This window comes from Corylus avellana, chromosome ca3 (genome assembly GCF_901000735.1).
Source record: "Corylus avellana chromosome ca3, CavTom2PMs-1.0".
NCBI classification, from domain to species: Eukaryota; Viridiplantae; Streptophyta; class Magnoliopsida; order Fagales; family Betulaceae; genus Corylus; species Corylus avellana.
Genome location: NC_081543.1, coordinates 36,098,887 through 36,122,734, shown reverse-complemented (window position 1 = coordinate 36,122,734; position 23,848 = coordinate 36,098,887). Strand labels below are relative to the sequence as shown.

At 35.1% G+C, this 23,848-nt stretch overlaps 2 protein-coding genes across 3 annotated transcripts in view; both read left to right on the top strand.

The window, feature by feature from the left end:
* The window catches only part of LOC132174528 ((-)-germacrene D synthase-like), a 3,354-nt gene extending 241 nt beyond the window's left edge, over positions 1 to 3,113 (top strand). Inside the window, exons 2-8 of the mRNA XM_059586167.1 lie at positions 13 to 18; positions 152 to 431; positions 1,039 to 1,411; positions 1,503 to 1,721; positions 1,851 to 1,986; positions 2,138 to 2,386; positions 2,499 to 3,113. Coding sequence (XP_059442150.1) covers positions 13 to 18; positions 152 to 431; positions 1,039 to 1,411; positions 1,503 to 1,721; positions 1,851 to 1,986; positions 2,138 to 2,386; positions 2,499 to 2,792 — 1,557 coding nt within the window. The 3' untranslated portion in view covers positions 2,793 to 3,113. The remainder of the gene's footprint in view (positions 1 to 12; positions 19 to 151; positions 432 to 1,038; positions 1,412 to 1,502; positions 1,722 to 1,850; positions 1,987 to 2,137; positions 2,387 to 2,498) is intronic.
* A 14,311-nt stretch (positions 3,114 to 17,424) lies between these two features.
* On the top strand, positions 17,425 to 20,622 carry LOC132175956 ((-)-germacrene D synthase-like). 2 transcript variants are annotated; one of them, XM_059588057.1, is made up of 7 exons: positions 17,425 to 17,557; positions 17,691 to 17,970; positions 18,584 to 18,956; positions 19,048 to 19,266; positions 19,396 to 19,531; positions 19,680 to 19,928; positions 20,041 to 20,622. In XM_059588057.1, exons 1-7 carry the CDS (start codon positions 17,429 to 17,431, stop codon positions 20,332 to 20,334), a joined length of 1,680 nt encoding a protein of 559 aa, XP_059444040.1. In that variant the 5' UTR covers positions 17,425 to 17,428; the 3' UTR covers positions 20,335 to 20,622. The 2 variants fall into 2 exon arrangements, with proteins under 2 accessions (XP_059444040.1, XP_059444039.1); XM_059588056.1 differs by having other exon boundaries at positions 18,581 to 18,956.
* Positions 20,623 to 23,848: the final 3,226 nt, after the last annotated feature.

Sequence of the window (23,848 nt, the reverse complement as noted above, 5' to 3'; positions counted from 1 at the left end):
TATCCTTCTGAGCTCTCGGTAAAAATATATGCATCTCAGTGTGTGGGTCTGCATGCCAACATGTTTAATTACATGTGCATGCACAACTAAGCTTTAGATTAATTTTTCCTATTTAATATAATAATTTGTTTTCTTCAATCTGCTCGCACAGGAAACTGATAATGAGAAAATACAGCTACAACTTCAGGAATTGAAGAAAGAAGTGAGGAAAATGCTAATGGCTCCAGGAGAAAAGTCATCAGAAAAACTCAAGTTCATTGATGCAATTCATCGCTTAGGCGTGTCTTACCATTTTGAAAATGAGATTCAACAAATTTTGCAAACTCTTCATGACTCTCATGACCATGAACATGATGATGATGATGACGACCTTTACACTGTTGCTCTTCGGTTTCGGTTACTTAGACAACATGGTTATTATAGTTCGCCTGGTACTTTTTCTTTTTTGTACTTCGCAAGTGCTTGTTTCTTTTTATTGGTTTTAAACACAAGTGTTCTTTTATTTCTATTTGGGAAAACTTAATATGCACAAACAATCGGTTTCGCATTTAATTAACATCGTACATACTTGAATATCCAAGGAGAACATCCCATGCATGTGCTACTGTTGTTTTTTTATAGAGTGGTCCCTTATGGAAACATAGTCTCTATTGCCTTTCTATAAACCTAAGGTCCCTTATTCCTTATTGACAGTTGCATTTTTCTTCACTTTTTGCATGGTAAACACTCACATGTACACAGCGTACTCCTATATATACAACATATATAAAGAGTGCTTGAACTACAGCCCAGGTCTCATAATTACTTATCTTTCACTGACTTACTTTCACCAACCCATTTGAGAATTTGACCATAAAATATATATAGCTTGGCAAGCTCTAATGTAACAAATTTTTTTTCCCATGAATAAAAAATTTCTTAAGAAGCAAACTCAAAGACAAAAACAAATTGGGTCTTGCCTTAATTAATCCACAACAAATTACATAAAGCTCAACAAGGGGTGGCTGACTCATTTTATGTGATTGAATCGTGAAGCAGATACGTTCACCAAGTTCAAGGACAGCAAAGGGAATTTTAAGAAATCACTTATCAATGATGTGCAAGGAATGTTGAGCTTGTATGAAGCCACACATCTGCGGGTACATGGGGAAGAAATACTTGATGAAGCACTTGTCTTCACTGCCACACATCTTGAGTCGGTAGCAACCCATTTAAGCCCTCTTCTTGCATCACAAGTAAGCCATGCCTTAAAGCAGCCTATCCACAAAGGACTACCGAGGTTGGAGGCAAGGTATTACTTTTCTATCTACCCACAAGACGCTTCACATAATGAAGTCCTTCTTACGTTTGCAAAGTTGGATTTCAACCAGTTACAAAAATTGCACCAGAAAGAACTTTCTGAAATTGCAAGGTTAGTTATTCTTCAACTATGTTAAGTGTGAGTAGTTTGTACATATATAACTCTAAGCTGACTATATGATTATGCTAAATTATGTTTATAGGTGGTGGAAAGACTGCAACTTTTCAAGGGAGCTACCCTTTACAAGAGACAGAGTGGTTGAGTGTTACTTCTGGATATTGGGAGTGTACTTCGAGCCTGAATATCTTCTTGCTAGAAGGATGCTAACCAAAGTGATAGCCATGACCTCTATTATTGATGACATTTATGATGTGTATGGAACACTTGAAGAACTTGAGCTTTTTACTCAAGCAATCGAGAGGTCGAAATTGACACACTTTCTCATTTTAGCTATTTTTGAGCGAAATTCACATGTCACTACCATTGCTTTATTCTTCCCATTGTTATATTAATTGGAAAATTCCATTCATAGAATCTACCCACTTTACAGGTGGGATATTGGTGCTATAGATCAACTTCCGGAGTACATGAAAGTGTGTTACCGGGCACTCCTAGATGTTTACAGTGAAATGGATCAAAAAATAGGTGAAGGAAGGTCATACCGTGCTAGATATGCAAGAGAAGCAGTAAGCACCACACATACAAATTTACAAGATATTTCACAACCTTAGCAAACTTTGTCACCCAAAAAAAAAAAAAAAAGAAATTAGAAAGCACGAAAACGTTTAATGTACGTGTTATAATATTAATTTAATTGTACTTGCTTGCTTGTCTCAGATGAAGAATCAAGTTAGAGCCTACTTCCAAGAAGCCAAATGGTTCCACAAGAAACACATACCAACAATGGATGAGTATATGCGCACTGCACTAGTTACCACTGGATACAACATGTTAGCAACCACGTCCTTGGTTGGGATGGGAGACGTTGTTACACAAGATGCCTTCGAGTGGTTGTTCAAGAACCCTAAAATGATAAGAGCTTCAGAAGTTGTTTGTAGACTCATGGACGACATTGTGTCACATAAGGTATTATGTTATTTATGTGTAATAATAATTGTAAGCTTAAACTCATCAATTCAAGTACTTTAATGTCCCAAACATGTGATACTCTTATGACATAAAGATTTATTATTTGTAGTTTGAGCAAAAGAGAGGGCACTGTGCCTCGGCTATTGAATGTTACACGGTACAACATGGTGCTACAGAAGAAGAAGCAGTCGATGAATTCCGAAAAGAAATTACAGGTGCCTGGAAGGATATAAATGAAGAATGCCTCTATCCAACCACTGTCCCCATGCTTGCTGGGATGCGAATTCTCAACTTTACACGTGTGATTGATGTTATCTATAAGGATGAAGATGGGTACACGTATGCTGAAATTGTGCTCAAAGATTTTGTTACTTCCTTGCTCGTTGATCCTGTGCCTTCATAGGCATTGATGACGGGCCAATTATGCATGGTGGGTTGTGATGCCAAGGAAATAGAATAAATTGATTGATAAGGAAACGCGTAGCTGATCCAGCACTGACACTTATGTTGGTGTTTCATTTATGCATGTGTTTTTTTTTTTTAGTTTCTTTTCCAATAAGGATTGGGTTTTTCCTTTTCCCATTAGGGATTGGGTTTTCCTTTTCCAATTAGAATTTGTTTTGTTTTACCTTTTCATTGTCAAATTATGAGTGTATCTTAGTCGATATACACTCAATGAAATATTCAGAATTTGAAGTTATAAAATTTATGTTCTCTTGTGTGCGGTTTGACTCCACTCTTATTTCTCTTCTTCCCCTTCTTGGGGCTGCCTAAAGCAGACCCATTCTTCTTATCTCGGTTATGGTGTTTTCTTAATTCTTCATCGATTATTGTGAGTTGGTTTACTATGAGTTCTAGAAGATTGAATAGCTTCTGCATTGGATTGTATTATATTAAATCATGTTTGAGATTGTGTTTGATAAATAAAGTTTTTAAGTCAAAAAGTATTTTTTGTTAAAAGCTTCATTTTTAAGTTTTTTTTTTTTTTTTCAAAAATGAGTTTTTGTCATTTTTAGAGTAAAAAAGTCAAATAAGTACTTTTGAAATTTTTTACCAAACATACTAACTTTTGGTTTGGTATAGGTTTTTAGGTATTAAAAGTTGACGCTGAGCAGAACTAAAATTGTTCTGATAGCGTATGATAATAGAAGAAATTAAGAATTGAAGATTGAAAAGGAAATTCAGGAAGAGAGAAAATAACAAATATGGAAGAGAAATACCCTAATTGCCTCAAATTAATAAGCAACCAAAGAAATAACTCTAAAAAGCTTAAATTTAATTGATAGTTCAAACTGAATTAAAAATTAACAAAGACTAAACGCCTTTATATAGGCTAGACAACTCCTAATTTAACAAATCCTAATTGAAAAAGAAAGACCTAATTAATCCTAGGAAAAATTACAGTTTACCCCCTCAAAGTTGTCAGCGATTTGCAATTCGACCTCCAAAGTTTCAATTTTTGCAATCCACCCTCTCAAAGTTTCATTTTTTTTCAATTCAGCCATTCCGTCAGTCAAAACCACTTTGACTGACGGAACAGTAATCACGTGATCACTGTTGGCATTTTGGGGACCAAAATGCCCCCAATCCCCTGGTTTTTCGCACAGGTTGCTCAAAGTGCAGGTCCCACTTGTATATCATATTTGGCCGAAGAAGCATCGGACAAGTTGGAGTTCTTACCTTCTTGGGACTCCATGGACCAAGATCTGCTTTCATTAAATGGGCAATACCGATCTACTTTAGTAGATCATATATATATATATATATATTTTCCTTTTTTATTTTCATCTGATATTCATGGTTCTGAAGTTTATGTAAGACGGCGGTTGATTTCAGGGAGGTTGAGATTGTTGTTGTTGATACAGTGATAGGATTATTATAATGAAGAATTGTTGTTGATATAATGATATTTGTTCATATTCTTCTTGGTGCCAAGCTAATAACCGTATAAATTTTTGATTTTGTGTGTTTTCAAATTCTTTCTGGTTTTTCTTGTGGGTTGTGAGAACCTCATTGTATCTATAAAATTTCAAACGAGAATTCAAATTTCCACATGAACCACAGCAAAAGGATAGGACTGAACAATTTTCAGTTTTCATTCGCTCCTTCCTTTCCACCGGATTCTCAGTAACCAAACAAAGATTTTTTTTTTTTTAAAAAAAAACTCAATCCATTTACAAATTTTATATACTACCGATCTCTTTCCTTATTTTCACTACCTATCTGTTCCTTTTTTTCCCTACCGATCAACTGGCTCACCCAAAATAAAATTTTCATTTTCCAATGAATTCAAAGTCAAAAAAAAAAAAAAAAAAAACTTCCACAACCAAAGCACTCGAAATTCTCTTTTCTCTCAGTTTCTCTGCATCCAAACGATGATTAAATCTCAACCTTTCTCTTCGGAATCGGCCGGCCAGCGTTAAGATCAAAGGTGATCTCCGACATGCTCGTCGTCGTTCTCGGCAAACAGAGGAGTGAGAGTCTGTGGGATGGAGGGCATTTTGGGTAGAAAAAGGTTAGAAGTGATGGGGGCATTTTCGGTAGAAAAAGGTCAGAAGTGATCACGTGCGTCGCACGTGATCACTGTTCCGTTAGTCAAAGCCGCTTTGACTGACGGAATGCCTGAATTGAAAAAAATTGAAACTTTAGGGGGGTGGATTGCAAAAATTGAAACTTTGGAGGTCGAATTGCAAATCGCTGACAACTTTGGGGGGGTAAACTGTAATTTTCCCTTAATCCTAATAAAAAAGGATAACATAATCCTTATTAAAACGAAAAATTACAATTCACATACATAATTAAAATAATAATTTATGCATTGAAAGTATTTTTTACCCATTAATAGCAGTAGCTCTCTTTGGTCAAACATGGTGGGCGAGGCTTAGGTGCGGTCCAACTTAACTACCGCAATCTGCGTTAGTTTAGTTGGACCGCACCTAAGCCTCACCCACAATTTAATTATAAAATTTAAAAATATTATAATCGCACTTTTCTTAAGTAATATGAAATTTACTTTTCATAATTGCAAGAGGAAAACTTGAATTTTGCTTAATCAAAACATTAATTTGGTTTAGACATCGAATATATACCTATATATTCTTTACTAATAAAGATTATTTTTGCTAATGAAATCAAAACATGTTAAAATCTTAACATGTAAAATAAAATAAAATAAATCTTCTCTCTTCTTTTTAATACAAAATAAAACACATAACTCAATATTTAATTCAATCAAATAAATCTCTTTCAACACTTTCAAAAAATGCTAGAAAATTTGAGTAAATCACAAAACCGAAAAAAAATCCAATAAAATATTCAAATGAATTAAAACATAAAATCTTATTGGTGTGATACCTATTATATTTCAATACAAAGAAACTTTCTAGAGAAACAAACATAAAAATATATAATCCATTTACAGTCGTGAAAAATTTATATATAGATACACAAAGATAAATCCAAGCAACAAAATTTTCAATTAAATAGAAACCCTAGACAGAATCAAATACAATGCAAAATAAACAAAATCTTTTTATTTTATAATTACCTAATAATATTGCACTCAGCATTTAACGCGATCAGATAAATCCTCTCAGGTTTAATGTTTAATTATCTCTTTAGTATTTCAAAAGAGTTTCTATTCTGTTTTTTTTTTTTTTTTTTTTTTGCACAAAAATGAAATAAACGCACTATATATGAGAATTACTTCTATAGGGTTTTGGCATAAACTAAGGCTTTTGTGCCCTCTAATAAGAAGGCGACACATCAGCGTGGAATACTATAACAAAAATATGGTATTCCACCTAATCTTTTTTTTCTAGAATACCTAAGACAAAACACCTTTTAGAATAAACTTTTCATATTTTTCTCCAAAACCACCCTAGCCACCAACCTGCCGCCGAAGACGATGTCGGTTTGTACCCCTCTCTCTCACTGGCGGCAATAGAAACTATCACAAAAGCAACCCAAAATTAAGATTCATTCTATGAATATTGCTTTGCCTCAAGCTTTTACTGTTGAGGAAGTTGTCGGTGCCCTTACAATATAGCCCCATTAAAAGCTCCGGGTCTGGATGGATTTACTGCCGATTTTTTTCAGAAGAATTGGAGTATTGTGGGGGAGGATATTTGTCAAGCTATCATTGGTACTCTTAACTCTGGTAGTATGCCTTCTTTTTTAAATTTGACTAATATTGCTCTTATCCGAATGTGAAGGATCTAACTTGTGTCACTGATTTTAGGCCAATAAGTCTCTGCAATGTTATGTATAAGTTGATTTCCAAGGTTCTTGCGAATAGATTGAAAAAAATTCTGCCCAATATTATTTTGCCTGTCTAAAGTGCTTTTCTTTCAAGGAAACTAATTACTGATAATGTGTTGGCTGCATATGAAACTCTTCATAAAATGCATACACGGATGACGAGGAAGAAGGGTTTCATGGCGGTCAAGTTGGATATGAGCAAAGCTTATGATCGGGTGGAATGGAGGTTTCTGGAGGCTGTAATGTGTCGGATGGGTTTTGATCCGCGATGGATACAACTCATGATGATGTGTGTCACCTCAGTTCAATATGCAGTTTTGGTGAATGGGAAACCATGTGGGTATATTAAGCCGAAACGGGGATTGAGGCAAGGTGATCCGTTATCACCTTATTTGTTTATTATATGTGCTGAGGTTTTGAGTGCTATGGTGACGAAATCTTGGAATGGAGAATTGAGCCTATTATAAGGGGGCGAAAAGGCGGTTATTAGCAGTTAGGATTCTCTTGTATTGCATTTTTACATTATAGAAACTAAGGGTGAAAAGGCAGGCGATTATTAACCACCCGCTAAACACTAATCGTGCTAACCGCTAATCGCTTTTGAAGGCGGTTAGGAAAAACTGTTAACCGCCTATATACCTATATATGAATAAAACGTCATTTTTATATTTAAATATATATAAAAATCTATAAATGTTGTCGTATGTAGTAGGGTATTATCGTACCATAGAAACGACGTCGTTTTGGCTTTTTCTTCTAATTTTTTTAATTTTTTCTTTCCTTCTAGACGGTCACGATTAGCGTTTTTAGCCAATAACCGCTATCCGAAAAAAAAAAAACTTAAAACATCTCAACAGATTTGAAAACATTAATATGCTCCTAAACTTAATTAAAAAAACCAGGCCCAAAGTCTTCTTAAAGATCATCCATATTTGTTGTCAAGTTTATGCCCTTTTTTTTTTTAATGTCGTTCCACTCAATCAGCGCAAAAACACAGTTTTTATGTTGTTTACCGTACAAATGGCATAAATTTAAAACATTTTACACCGTTTACTATTTAGACAACATAAATTTAAAACTTTATGCCGTTTGTACAGTGAATGACATACTTTTTAATAACGTTTAATATATAAACGTCATTAAATTTTGAAGTTGTGTCGGTTTTACGGTAAATAATGCAAATTTGATTGTTGTTTACTGTACAACCGGCACAAACAACATTAAAATTTGTGTATTTTTCCCCAACTACCCAGTGTACCTCATTTAATTTCCTTCCCAATGCACCCCCCTCTCTCTCCTGAAATTCCCACCCGGCCCCCACGCCTCTCTCTACCCACGCTGCGCACTTGACCTCTGCAACATATATATATATATATATATATATATATATAATGGCCTCACACTAGATTTTCAAAAGAAAGCTCCTAATATCAGGTTATGGTGTAAACCTATTTATTTACAGCATTCAATAAAAATTGAGCACATCAACTTAAAACAGAATAAAATAAGCATGAAAAATACAGGATTAGCAAACCCATCTTTTCCCTTCAACAAAATCACCGGATCACCTCCACCCTCCACCCTACTCCTCTGCTGGGCACCAAAACCACAATCTTAATCACAAACACAAAACCACTGTCTTTATCACACATAAGATGGAGAAAATTTTCTTTCTTCCTAACGGCATACGTTTTTGAAGAGGAAGAAGCCGGCAAGGCTTGCTATTCCGATGGCGTTGTTGGGTTTTGTGGCTTGCTATTATATTGAAACTAGTGGCTCATATTAGAACACTAGTAGAAGGCCAAGTACGATATGAGGTATTTTGGAAATTTTCAAAATATGTCTGTACAATTAGGATTTAGGGTTTTCCTATATATATATATATGTTATGATGTAACCCTAAATCATTAATCTTCCTAACGGCATACGTTTCTGAAGAGGAAGAAGCCGGCAAGGCTTGCTATTCCGATGGCGTTGTTGGGTTTTGTGGCTTGCTATTATATTAAAACTAGTGGCTCATATTAGAACACTAGTGGAAGGCCAAGTACGATATGAGGTATTTTGGAAATTTTTAAAATATGTCTGTACAATTAGGGTTTAGGGTTTTGCTATATATATATATGTTATGATGTAACCCTAAATCATTAATAGCAAAATACAGTTGCATTCTTTGTAGATGTAGGCATATTACCAAACCATATTAAATCTGTGTCTCAACCCCGCTTAATCTTTCTCTTTTCGATTATATATTGTTCATCATTGTTGTGTACGGTAACAGCATATTCCGAAGCCACAGTGGCTCCAGTGACGCCGTAGTCGGCGGAGAGGGAGGTGGAAATTTTGTGTACTGCAAGAAAGGGAGAAGAGAGGGGTATGTTGTGTATTGCAAGGCTAGCAAGAAAAGGAGAAGGGAGGGATATTTTGTGTACTGCAAGTATGGGTGTAAACGAGTCGAGCCCTGAGTGAGCTTCCTTTGTTTGGGCTTTGCTCGTTTAAATTTTACTCAAGCTTGAGCCGAGCTCAAGAACGAGCAAAAAAATCGAGCTCAAACTCATAATAAGTCGAGCCAGCTTGCGAGCTGGCTCTTATATTTAATGTTTTTATTTTTATTTATTTTTTATAAATTTAAACTTCAAGTACTATTAAACGGTTTAAGAAGCCAGCTTGCATATGAGCATTTGCTTAGTCTAGCTAGTCGGAGTATGGAGTCTGAGTCAATACAGCAAGATACTTGGTTTCGAAGAGATATGCATCATTTTATAGATAAACAAACTTGGGAATTTGTGTTTTCTTAGTAATGCGAGACAAGTTAACAGGTTGTAGTCAGATTGCAGTGGAACAACGCTCCCTACAAAAAAATATTTTTTCAACGTCTCTCTCTCAATCTCCCTCACCATTCACATCGCATCTTCTGCCTCAACTCTCATTTTTCACCCAAACTCTTATTTCCCACTCTCTCACTCTCGCTCACTAAATTTTTGTTAAAAAATTTATATATATAAGTCATGTAGTATATTTGTTATTATTGAGTAATATTGGCTATATATTCTTATTTGTTACTTAATAAAAAATATATGAGTTGAGCCTTATACTAAGCCGAGTCGAGCTTGCTTCTTTTAATATTCGAACCAGAATTTGTGTTCATAAAGCGCCTCATTTAATAATTGAGTCGAGCATGAGCTGAGCTTATACAAGCCAATCCCAAGCGAGCGAGCGGCTTCGCTCGCAAACACCCCTAACTGCAACGCTTGCTATTCTAATGGGGTTCTTGGATTTTGTGGCTTTAGTGACGCTATTGTCGGCATAGAGAGATTGGTATTTTGTGTATTGCAAGAAAGGGAAGATCTAGTTTTGGTTGATTGAACATTCTGATTTGTGGTATTGAGTCTGGTTTTGGGTGGGATGATCCAGTGTTTTGTGTTTATTCTATTTGGTAAAACGAGCTGAAATGTCAAAGTTGTATTAGATGCTGTAAATTAATAGATAGAGAAAATTTACATACCTCTCTCAAACTACCATCCAATTGACAATGTTTCTCCAAACTTTTAATTGTGACAATGTCCCCTTCAAACTACAAAAACAGTATTAATATCCACCCCCAATGACTATACTACCCTTAGTAAAATAAAAACAAGGGTAAAGTCATCTTAACTTTCTTAAACTACCACCTTAATGATAATTTCCTCCCAAAGTATCATTTGCAACAATTTACTCTCCAAACTACCAAAGCAATGACAATATACACCTTAATGATAATTTCCTCCCAAACTATCAATTGCAACAATTTACTCCCCAAACTACTAAAACAATGACAATACACCTCCCAATGCTAGTAAAATTACACAATTACACCTATAAAATTTTCAATAAGACAAACATATCCATTAATTTTTTTTAAAAAATAAATATATTTAATTTTTTTTAAATTATTCAAAAATCAATAATTAAAAAAAAATCAAAATATTAAAAAACTAAAACAAAAATAAAAAATAAAAAATAAAGAAGGAGCCACCCCTTGGCCGCCTTCGATGTGTGGGGGAAGAAGAAGAAGATCAAAGGGGTGAAAATCAAAGAGGAGAGGGCCTAAGCCGCCTAACAGGGAAGGAGGAGAGGAAAGCACGAAAGAGAGTGTGGGGGAAGAAGAAGAAGAAGAAGATGAAGAAGAAGAATTCTAGGTACCACCGCCGGAACTTCCCGCCAGCGAGAGGCTCAAGGCAGTGGAAGGTCGCCGACAAGATGATCAGCGTCCTGGTTCCAAGAAAGGCTCGCTCGGGTAATTGAAATCGGCGAAGTGTTTTTGTTTTCGGAGATTTGTTTGTTTTTGCAAATCATTTTCGTGTGTGTTTCTCTCGAAAAGATCTCACGATAACTGTGTTTCTGGAAATGGTGGAGTCCGGCGAGGCCAAGCCCGGAGGTGCGGCCTCCTTAATCGTCGAACGTCTCAGTTAGGAAAAAGATGGTCTAGGGGCTTAGCATCAAGCAAAAGGCCTAGCCAGCCCATGGGGCGGCCATGGTGGCAGCCCACCGCTGGCCACCCTTCAATATATATATATATATATATATATATATATATATTTTTTAATTATTTTTAAAGATTTAATTGTTAAATTTAATTAATAAAAAATTAATATGTTGACGTAACAAAGCAATGCGTTTCAATGAGACTGACATCTATTTACCCCTTTGAAAAAAAATCTAATAGTAGAGATTTTATTTCAGTTTTGATTGACTAAGAGAGTAAAAATTCGTAAAAAATTTTTAGGCATTTTATAGTTTTGATGCGCTGACTCAAGGACTTATAATATATTTATCATAAAAACAATGAATTAATAATAATAATTTTTAAATATATAAAATAATTTAATGACATTTGAAGGGTTAATGTCATAAAATTTATTTTTGTTTACTATTCAAACGACATTAAAATTGATGTTGCTTGAAGCCTTGAACAGTAAACAACATTAATGTATTTAGTGTCGTTTACTGTTTAAATGGCATAAATTAATGTCGTTTGCATGTCAGGAAATTAATTTATGTTCGGAAGGTTAATGCCGTTTACTCAAACACCATTACTAGTAAACAGCATTACTCAAACGTCATTACTTGTTTAGTGAGATTTTTGTAGCATTAAATGCCTCTGGAGTCCACTTTCCTGTTAGTTTTTGGCGCATACAGACTTTTAGAACTTGAGTATCATAATTGGTCTCTATATGATCAAACAAATCCAATAAATGTCAACAATATCCAGATTTAAGATTTGACTCATGCGAGCCTGAACACCATAAGAAGCAAAAAAAAATAATCACCATTGCATATGGTAAAATATATGATAAAGTAAAAGTCCTTTTCATGAATGGGAGTTCGTTTATCACGATTGATTGTTATTAGATTTAATTAATCAAATTAACTAATTCTCTATCCAACCACTGTCCCATGCCCGTTACCCGTGTGATTGATGTCGTCTATAAGGATGAAGATGGGTACACACAAGCTGGAACTGTGCTCAAAGCTTTTGTTACTTCCTTGCTTGTTGATCCTGTGCCTTTATATATAAGCGTGGATGATGGACCCTTGCATGGTGGGTTGTAATGGCAAAGCATTTGATACGCTTAGAGTTATATTGTCGTATTTTAGAACAGATTTCTATCATACTCTTTGGTATATAATCAAAAGGCCAGGAAAATTGTAAAATTACGTCCAGTAAATGGGCCGGTGTTTTTTTTTACCAGCAGAGAAAAATCTTGTACATCAATTAATTAATTAATTAACTCACCAAAAAAAAAAAATTCAATGCCTGAAAATAGAAGATGCAAAATGGGCTGAGTTTCGGTGGATTTGTTCCAGCTACCTTCCGGGCCTCGCTTAAAGCAATCACGAGCCATTAGTTCTTATACGGGCTTCAAAGATTGTTATTTGTGCATGATATATTGCTATTAGTTTTATTTGTTATCTTGCTCCGGAAAATAAAAAAATATAAAAAAGCCCCCTAAACTATCAGTCGTTTGCAATATAGACTCTAAATGTTCAAAAAGTACTAAAGTAGCCCCCCAAAGGTACTAAAGTAGCACCCCAATTTTTAAAAGGGGTCGCTTGCCTATGAAACGCCCCCATTTAAAAAAGGGGGCGGCGCTTGCTTAGGAAGCGCCCCTATTTAAAAAAGAGGACGCTTGCCTAGGAAGCGTCTACATTTAAAAAAAGGGGGCGTTTTTCACAACTAAGCGCCCCCTTTTAAAAAAGGGGGCGCTTTGTTCCAAACGTCCCATTTTCGAGGCGTTTTTTCGTAAAAAAACCTCTCAATCTTAAATTCTAGTCGCCATAAAAACCGGCGTGTCCCAAGTGTCCCTAATCAAGCGTTGCAAAATTAATAGGGATGTTTTTTTAGCCAAAAATGCCCAAAGTAACCATGTCGCTAAACCTTGTTTTTTCTTTTTGTGGTGATTTGTTTTCTTCGTACATGTTAGTCTCATTAAGGGGTGGTTTGCGCTTAGAGAATCTCAACCCTCAAACCAAACTACCGCAAAAATCAAAAGTCAGCATGGAAGCCGGGGCCAAAAATCAGCCACCCTACAATATAGCATTACATGACTACAAAGTCCACATGTATTTATTATCTAAGCCCTTAAACCAAACTACCGTATATCTACTGTAGTTTCATATACGGCATGGAAGCCAAGTGCAAAAATCAGCCACCTGGCCTACAACATTGTTAGAAATGGGTTTTGGGCCTAACTCAACCCAAAAACTAGCTCAAGAGTTGAGGTTTTCCTTCACCTTATAAATGAACAATCTTCTTAATACCCAGGCAATGTGGGACTTTCAACACGCCCCCTCATGTGTGGCGGGAGGACATCCAAGCCAACACGTGTGACAATGGGTGACGGTGGGCCACAACAAATTAATTGGGTTAGGCTTTGATACCATGTTAGAAATGGGTCTGGGGCCTAACTCAACCCAAAAGCTACCTCAAGAGTTGAGGTTTCCCCTCACCTTATAAATGGACAATCTCCTTAATACCCAAGTAATGTGTGACTTCCAACAAACATAGCATTAAATGACTACAAAGTCCTCATGCATTTATTTGATTTGCTTGACTTCCTACAGAATCAACATTTAATGATAACCTTCTTACGTCATTTTATAGCATTGTGTGATATTTTCATACTCTACTTTTCATCTCTTGTAATTTATTTATTTTTTTGTTAATTTCATATTGTTATTATTTTATTGGGTAAAGTCCACATATCTCCCTCAACCTACCACTCAATTGACAATGTCCATTCCAAACTACCAAAACATTGTCAATATCCGCCTCAAAGCTAGCAAAAAGATAAAAATGCATCTGTATATTTCTCAATAAGATAAAAGGGTTAAATACTAAATACCCCCTGGGGTTTTGTTGCTTTATTTTTTTTTCTCTTAGGGTTTGATTTTTATCACAGGAGGTCCCTGTGGTTTTGATAATAGACCAAATTAATCCTCTGTCAGTTGACTAAACGGAAATCCACGTGGACCAATCAAATGTTGACACGTGGCACATATTTAAATTTATTTATTTATTTTTTTAAAATTAAAAAATAATGTATTTTTTTTCTAAAAAAAAAAAGAAAAAAAAAATTGGGGGTGGTCTAGGCTTGGCCACCCCCATGGAGCCTAGGGGGTGGCCGAAACCACCCCTAGTACCCACTGTGGGTGGTTTGAGGTAGGTATGTGAACTTTTTCTTATTTTATTTCAAAAAGAATTTTGTGCACCATCAAAAATTATTTCCAACATTTCTTCTATAAATAGCATGAGCACGTAAACCATTCTCTCATACTTAGGCACCTCAAATCACTTAAAAGACACCTTCAAAGTTTAGAAAAAGAAAATGTCTTTCCAAAAGTACTAAAGTACTAAAGTACTAAATCACTTAAAAGACACCTCAAATCACTCTAAATGTTCAAAAAGTACTAAAGTAGCCCCCCAAAGGTACTAAAGTAGTACCCCAATTTTTAAAAGGGGTCGCTTGCCTATGAAACGCCCCCATTTAAAAAAGGGGGCGGCGCTTGCTTAGGAAGCGCTCCTATTTAAAAAAGAGGACGCTTGCCTAGGAAGCGTCTACATTTAAAAAAAGGGGGCGTTTTTCACAACTAAGCGCCCCCTTTTAAAAAAGGGGGCGCTTTGTTCCAAACGTCCCATTTTCGAAGCGTTTTTTCGTAAAAAAACCTCTCAATCTTAAATTCTAGTCGCCATAAAAACCGGCGTGTCCCAAGTGTCCCTAATCAAGCGTTGCAAAATTAATAGGGATGTTTTTTTAGCCAAAAATGCCCAAAGTAACCATGTCGCTAAACCTTGTTTTTTCTTTTTGTGGTGATTTGTTTTCTTCGTACATGTTAGTCTCATTAAGGGGTGGTTTGCGCTTAGAGAATCTCAACCCTCAAACCAAACTACCGCAAAAATCAAAAATCAGCATGGAAGTCAGGGCCAAAAATCAGCCACCCTACAATATAGCATTACATGACTACAAAGTCCACATGTATTTATTATCTAAGCCCTTAAACCAAACTACCGCATATCTACTGTAGTTTCGTATACGGCATGGAAGCCAAGTACAAAAATCAGCCACCTGGCCTACAATATTGTTAGAAATGGGTCTTGGGGCTAACTCAACCCAAAAGCTAGTTCAAGAGTTGAGGTTTTTCCTCAACTTATAAATGGACAATCTCCTTAATACCCAGGCAATGTGGGACTTCCAACACGCCCTCTCATGTGTGGCGGGAGGACATCCAAGCCAACACGTACGACAATGGGTGACGGTGGGCTACAACCAATTAATTGGGTTAGGCTTTGATACCATGTTAGAAATGGGTCTTGGGCTTAACTCAACTCAAAAGCTAGCTCAAGAGTTGAAGTTTCCCCTCACCTTATAAATTGACAATCTCCTTAATACTCAGGCAATGTGGGACTTCCAACAAACATAGCATTAAATGACTACAAAGTCCTCATGCATTTATTTGATTCGCTTGACTTCCTACAGAATCAAAATTTAATGACAACCTTCTTGCGTCATTTTATAGCATTGTGTGATCTTTCCATACTCTACTTTTGATCTCTTGTAATTTATTTATTTTTTTGTTAATTTCATATTGTTATTATTTTATTGGGTGAAGTCCACATATCTTCCTCAACCTACCACTCAATTGACAATGTCCATTCCAAACTACCAAAACATTGTCAATATCCGCCCCAAAGCTAACAAAAATATAAAAATGCATCTGTATATTTCTCAATAAGATAAAAGGGTTAAATACTAAATACCCCCTGGGGTTTTGTTGCTTTATTATTATTATTTTTTTTCTCTTAGGGTATGATTTTTATCACAGGAGGTCCCTGTGGTTTTGATAATAGACCAAATTAATCCTCTGTCAGTTGACTGTTAGTTGACTAAACGGAAATCCACGTGGACCAATCAAATGTTGACATGTGGCACATATTTAAATTTATTTATTTATTTTTTTTAAATTAAAAAATAATGTATTTTTTTTCTAAAAAAAAAGAAAAAAAAATTGGGGGTGGTCTAGGCTTGGCCACCCCCATTGAGCCTAGGGGTGTAAACGAGTCGAGTTTGAGTGAGCTTCCCTTGTTTAGGCTTGGCTCGTTTAAATTTTACTCGAGCTCGAGCTCGAGTCGAGCTCAAGGGTGAGCCAAAAAAATCGAGCTCGAGCTAATAATAAGTCGAGCTGAGCCAGCTCGCGAGCTGACTCTTATATTTAATGTTTTTGTTTTAAAAAAAAAAAATTAACTTCAAGTACTTTTAAACGACTTAAGAAATTAGTTTGCATATGAGTATTTGCTTAATCTGGCTAGTCGAGTATGAAACCTGAGTCAATACAGCAAGACATTTGGTTTTAAAGAGAAAGAATATGCATCCTTTTATAGATAAGCAAACTTGGAGATTAATGTTTTCTTAACAATATGAGACAAGTTAACAAGTTGAATTCAGACTGCATTAGAACAATGCCCCTTACAAAAAACTATTTTTTCAACGTCTCTCTCAATCCCCCTCACCAGTCACAGAACATCTTCCACCTGAACTCTCATTTCTCACTCTCTCACTCTCGCTCATCAAACAAGTAGTGATAGTGTTTTGGTCTGTATGATTCTTCAATAGTTTATGCCTTTTGCAATCTCCCTCAATAGTTTCTGCTTGATTCTTCTTCCTTTCGTTTGGATCTACTCTAATTGAATCGAGGTCTTTTTAATGATTGCTCTCTCTCTCTTTGATCACGAAGGGTTTAGAATTTTTCATTCTCTAATGCTTAAATATAAATGAAATTTTAAGATTTTAATAATTATGAGATTTATAATTAATTATGTATTACTTAGTTTATATATATACACACACACAAGAGCTTATACGAGCTTGCTCACGAGTCTAGCCGAGTCGAGCCGAGCTTGTTTCGTTTAATATTCGAGCTAGAATTTGTGTTTATGAAGTACTTCATTTAATATTCGAGTCGAGCACGAGCCGAGCTTATGCGAGCCGAGCCCGAGCTTACTCGCGAGACGCTTTGCTCACTTAACAGCCTTAGGGGTGGCCAAAACCACCCCTAGTACCCACTGTGGGTGGTTTGAAGGAGGTATGTGAACTTTTCCTTATTTTATTTCAAAAAAAATTTTGTGTACCATCAAAAATTATTTCCAACATTTCTTCTATAAATAGCATGAGCACGTAAACCATTCTCTCATACTTAGGCACCTCAAAGCACTTAAAAGAGACCTTCAAAGTTTAGGAAAAGAAAATGTCTTTCCAAGTTTCAGCAGTAGCTGCTCCATCCCTAAATCCTGTGCCAGAAACCACTCGCCGCTCCGCAAATTATCATCCTAGCATTTGGGGTGACCGTTTCCTCACATATCCTTCTGAGCTCTCGGTAAAAATATATGCATCTCAGTGTGTGGGTCTGCATGCCAACATGTTTAATTACATGTGCATGCACAACTAAGCTTTAGATTAATTTTTCCTATTTAATATAATAATTTGTTTTCTTCAATCTGCTCGCACAGGAAACTGATAATGAGAAAATACAGCTACAACTTCAGGAATTGAAGAAAGAAGTGAGGAAAATGCTAATGGCTCCAGGAGAAAAGTCATCAGAAAAACTCAAGTTCATTGATGCAATTCATCGCTTAGGCGTGTCTTACCATTTTGAAAATGAGATTCAACAAATTTTGCAAACTCTTCATGACTCTCATGACCATGAAGATGATGATGATGATGACGACCTTTACACTGTTGCTCTTCGGTTTCGGTTACTTAGACAACATGGTTATTATAGTTCGCCTGGTACTTTTTCTTTTTTGTACTTCGCAAGTGCTTGTTTCTTTTTATTGGTTTTAAACACAAGTGTTCTTTTATTTCTATTTGGGAAAACTTAATATGCACAAACAATCGGTGTCGCATTTAATTAACATCATACATACTTGAATATCCTAGGAGAACATCCCATGCATGTGCTACTGTTGTTTTTTTATAGAGTGGTCCCTTATGGAAACATAGTCTCTATTGCCTTTCTATAAACCTAAGGTCCCTTATTCCTTATTGACAGTTGCATTTTTCTTCTCTTTTTGCATGGTAAACACTCACATGTACACAGCGTACTCCTATATATATATACAACATATATAAAGAGTGCTTGAACTACAGCCCAGGTCTCATAATTACTTATCTTTCACTGACTTACTTTCACCAACCCATTTGAGAATTGGACCATAAAATATATATATAGCTTGGCAAGCTCTAATGTAACAATTTTTTTTTCCCATGAATAAAAAATTTCTTAAGAAGCAAACTCAAAGACAAAAACAAATTGGGTCTCGCCTTAATTAGTCCACAACAAATTACATAAAGCTCAACAAGGGGTGGCTGACTCATTTTATGTGATTGAATCGTGAAGCAGATACGTTCACCAAGTTCAAGGACAGCAAAGGGAATTTTAAGAAATCACTTATCAATGATGTGCAAGGAATGTTGAGCTTGTATGAAGCCACACATCTGCGGGTACATGGGGAAGATATACTTGATGAAGCACTTGTCTTCACTGCCACACATCTTGAGTCGGTAGCAACCCATTTAAGCCCTCTTCTTGCATCACAAGTAAGCCATGCCTTAAAGCAGCCTATCCACAAAGGACTACCGAGGTTGGAGGCAAGGTATTACTTTTCTATCTACCCACAAGACGCTTCACATAATGAAGTCCTTCTTACGTTTGCAAAGTTGGATTTCAACCAGTTACAAAAATTGCACCAGAAAGAACTTTCTGAAATTGCAAGGTTAGTTATTCTTCAACCATGTTAAGTGTGAGCAGTTTGTACATATATAACTCTAAGCTGACTACATGATTATGCTAAATTATGTTTATAGGTGGTGGAAAGACTGCAACTTTTCAATAGAGCTACCATTTATAAGAGACAGGGTGGTTGAGTGTTACTTCTGGATATTAGGAGTGTACTTCGAGCCTGAATATCATATTGCTAGAAGGTTTCTAACCAAAGTGATAGCCATGACCTCGATTATTGATGACATTTATGATGTGTATGGAACACTTGAAGAACTTGAGCTCTTTACTGAAGCAATCGAGAGGTTGAAATTTACACACTTTCTCATTTTATCTATTTTTGAGTGAAATTCACATGTCACTACCATTGCTTTATTCTTCCCATTGTTATATTAATTGGAAAATTCAATTCATAGAATCTACCCACTTTACAGGTGGGATATTGGTGTTATAGATCAACTTCCGGAGTACATGAAAGTGTGTTACCGGGCACTCCTAGACGTTTACAGTGAAATGGATCAAAATATAGGTGAAGGAAGATCATACCGTACTAGATATGCAAGAGAAGCAGTAAGCACCACACATACAAATTTACAAGATATTTCACAGCCTTAGCAAACTTTGTCACCCGAGAAAAAAAAAATAAATTAGAGAGCACGAAAACGTTTAATGTACGTGTTATAATATTAATTTAATTGTACTTGCTTGCTTGTCTTAGATGAAGAATCAAGTTAGAGCCTACTTCCATGAAGCCAAATGGTTCCACAAGAAACACATACCAACAATGGATGAGTATATGCGCATTGCACTAGTTACCACTGGATACAACATGTTAGCAACCACGTCCTTGGTTGGGATGGGAGACGTTGTTACAAAAGAAGCCTTCGAGTGGTTGTTCAAGAACCCTAAACTGGTAAGAGCTTCAGAAGTTGTTTGCAGACTCATGGACGACATTGTGTCACATAAGGTATTATGTTATTTATGTGTAATAACAATTGTAAGCTTAAACTCATCAATTCAAGTACTTTAATGTCCCAAACATGTGATACTCTTATGACATAAAGATTTATTATTTGTAGTTTGAGCAAAAGAGAGGGCACTGTGCCTCGGCTATTGAATGTTACACGGTACAACATGGTGCTACAGAAGAAGAAGCAGTCGATGAATTCCGAAAAGAAGTTACAGGTGCCTGGAAGGATATAAATGAAGAGTGCCTCTATCCAACCACTGTCCCCATGCTTGTTGTGATGCGAATTCTCAACCTTACACGTGTGATTGATGTTGTCTATAAGGACGAAGATGGGTACACGCATGCTGGAATTGTGCTCAAAGATTTTGTTACTTCCTTGCTCGTTGATCCTGTGCCTTCATAGGCATTGATGATGGGCCAATTATGCATGGTGGGTTGTGATGCCAAGGAAATAGAATAAATTGATTGATAAGGAAACGCGTAGCTGATCTAGTACTGACACTTCTGTTGGTGTTTTATTTATGCATGTGTTTTTTTTTTTTTTTTGTTTTTTTTTTTCAATAAGGATTGGGTTTTTCCTTTTCCCATTAGGGATTGGGTTTTCCTTTTCCAATTAAGATTTGTTTTGTTTTTACCTTTTCATTAATGTCAAATTATGAGTGTATCTTAGTCGATATACACTCAATGAAATGATCAGAATTTGAAGTTATAAAATTTATGTTCTCTCTTGTGTGGTTTGACTCCACTCTTATTTCTCTTCTTCCCCTTCTTTGGGCTGCCTAAAGCAGACCCATTCTTCTTATCTCGGTTATGGTGTTTTCTTAATTCTTCATCGATTATTGTGAGTTGGTTTACTGTGAGTTCTGGAAGATTGAATAGCTTTTACATTGGATTGTATTGTATTATATCATGTTTGAGATTGTGTTTGATAAATAAAGTTTTTAAGTTAAAAAGGAATTTTTGTTAAAAGCTTCATTTTTAAGTTTTTTTTTTTTCAAAAATGAGTTTTTGTCATTTTTAGAGTAAAAAAGTAAAATAAGTACTTTTGAAATTTTTTACCAAACATACTAACTTTTGGTTTGGTATAGGTTTTTAGGTATTAAAAGTTGACGCTAAGCAGAACTAAAATTGTTCTGATAGCGTATGATAACAGAAGAAACTAAGAATTGAAGATTGAAAAATAAATTCAGGAAGAGAGAAAATAACAAATATGGAAGAGAAATACCCTAATTGCCTCAAATTAATAAGCAAACAAAAAAATAACTCTAAAAAGCTTAAATTTAATTGATAGTTCAAACTGAATTAAAAATTAACAAAGACTAAATGCCTTTATATAGGCTAGACAACTCCTAATTTAACAAATCCTAATTGAAAAAGAAAGACCTAATTAATCCTAATAAAAAAGGATAACATAATCCTTATTAAAACGAAAAATTACAACTCACATACATAATTAAAATAATAATTTATGCATCGAAAGTATTTTTTACCCATTAATAGCAGTAGCTCTCTTTGGTCAAACATGATGGGCGAGGCTTAGGTGCGGTCCAACTTAACTACCGCAATCTGCGTTAGTTTAGTTGGACCGCACCTAAGCCTCACCCACAATTTAATTATGAAATTTAAAAATATTATAATCGCACTTTTCATAAGTATTATGAAATTTACTTTTCATAATTGTAAGAGGAAAACTTGAATTTTGCTTAATCAAAACATTAATTTGGTTTAGACATCGAATATATACCTATATATTCTCTACTAATAAAGATTATTTTTGCTAATGAAATCAAAACATGTTAAAATCTTAACATGTAAAATAAAATAAAATACATCTTCTCTCTTCTTTTTAATACAAAATAAAACACATAACTCAATATTTAATTCAATCAAATAAATCTCTTTCAATACTTTCAAAAAATGCTAGAAAATTTGAGTAAATCACAAAACCGAAAAAAAAAAAAAAAAAAATTCAAATGAATTAAAACATAAAATCTTATTGGTGTGATACCTATTATATTTCAATACAAAGAAACTTTATAGAGAAACAAACATAAAAATAAGCTGAAATGTCAAAGTTGTATTAGATGCTGTAAATTAATAGATAGGGAAAGTTTACATACCTCTATCAAATTACCACCCAATTGATAATGTTCCCCAAAATTTTCAATTGTAACAATGTCCCTTTCAAACTACCAAAACATTGTTAATATCCACCCCCAATGACTAAACTACCCTTAGTAAAATAAAAATAAGGGTAAAGTCCTCTTAACTTCCTTAAATTACCACCTTAATGACAATTTTTTTCTCAAACTATCAATTGCAACAATTTACTCTCTAAACTACCAAAGCAATGACAATACACCCCCCAATGCTAGTAAAATTACACAATTACTCCTATAAAATTTTCAATAAGACAAACATATCCATTAATTTTTTTTTTAAAAAATAAATATATTTAATTTTTTAAAAAAAATTATTTAAAAATCAATAATTAAAAAAAAAAAAATCAAAATATTAAAAAACTAAAACAAAAATAAAAAAGGAGCCACCCCTTGACCGCCTTCGATGTGTGGGGGAAGAAGAAGAAGATCAAAGGGGTGAAAATCAAAGAGGAGAGGGCCTAACAGGGAAGGAGGAGAGGAAAGCACGAAAGAGAGTGTGGGGGAAGAAGAAGAAGAAGAAGAATTCTAGGTACCACCGCCGGAACTTCCCGCCAGCGAGAGGCTCAAGGCAGTGGAAGGTCGCCGACAAGATGATCAGCGTCCCGGTTCCAAGAAAGGCTCGCTCGGGTAATTGAAATCGGCAAAGTGTTTTTGTTTTCGGAGATTTGTTTGTTTTTGAAAATCATTTTCGTGTGTGTTTCTCTCAAAAAGATCTCACGATAACTGTGTTTCTGGAAATGGTGGAGTCGGAGAAGAGCCGGCGAGGCCAAGCCCGGAGGTCCAGCCTCCTTCATCGTCGAACGTCTCAGTTAGGAAAAAGATGGTCTAGGGGCTTAGCATCAAGCAAAAGGCCTAGCCAGCCCATGGGGTGGCCATGGTGGCGGCCACCTTCAATTTTTTTTTTTTTTTTTAAAGATTTAATTGTTAAATTTAATTAATAAAAAATTAATATGTTGACGTAACAAAGCAATGCGTTTCAATGAAACTGACATCTATTTACCCCTTTGGAAAAAAATCTAACGGTAGAGATTTTATTTCAGTTTAGATTGACCAAGGGAGTAAAAATTCGAAAAAAAAAATTTAGGCATTTTACAGTTTTGACGCGTTGACTCAATGACTTATAATATATTTACCATAAAAACAATGAATTAATAATAATAATTTTTAAATATATAAAATAATTTAATGACATTTGAAGGGTTAATGTCATAAAATTTATTACTGTTTACTATTCAAACGACATTAAAATTGATGTTGCTTGAAGCCTTAAACAGTAAATGACATTAATGTATTTAGTGTCGTTTACTGTTTAAATGGCATAAATTAATGTCGTTTGCATGTCAGGAAATTAATTTATGTTCGGAAGGTTAATGCCGTTTACTCAAACACCATTACTAGTAAACAGCATTACTCAAACGTCATTACTTGTTTAGTGAGATTTTTGTAGCATTAAATGCCTCTGGAGTCCACTTTCCTGTTAGTTTTTGGCGCATACAGACTTTTAGAACTTGAGTATCATAATTGGTCTCTATATGATCAAACAAATCCAATAAATGTCAACAATATCCAGATTTAAGATTTGACTCATGCGAGCCTGAACACCATAAGAAGCAAAAGAAAATAATCACCATTGCATATGGTAAAATATATGATAAAGTAAAAGTCCTTTTCATGAATGGGAGTTCGTTTATCACGATTGATTGTTATTAGATTTAATTAATCAAATTAACTAATTCTCTATCCAATCACTGTCCC

What these genes read in the sequence shown, in the direction of transcription:
- LOC132175956 (XM_059588056.1), top strand. Translation starts at nt 17,429, where the DNA reads ATGTCTTTCCAAGTTTCAGCAGTAGCTGCTCCATCCCTAAATCCTGTG. An exon ending in CATATCCTTCTGAGCTCTCG is followed by an intron (nt 17,558 to 17,690) that starts GTAAAAATATAT and finishes CTGCTCGCACAG; the next exon opens with GAAACTGATAATGAGAAAAT. An exon ending in CTAGATATGCAAGAGAAGCA is followed by an intron (nt 19,532 to 19,679) that starts GTAAGCACCACA and finishes TGCTTGTCTTAG; the next exon opens with ATGAAGAATCAAGTTAGAGC.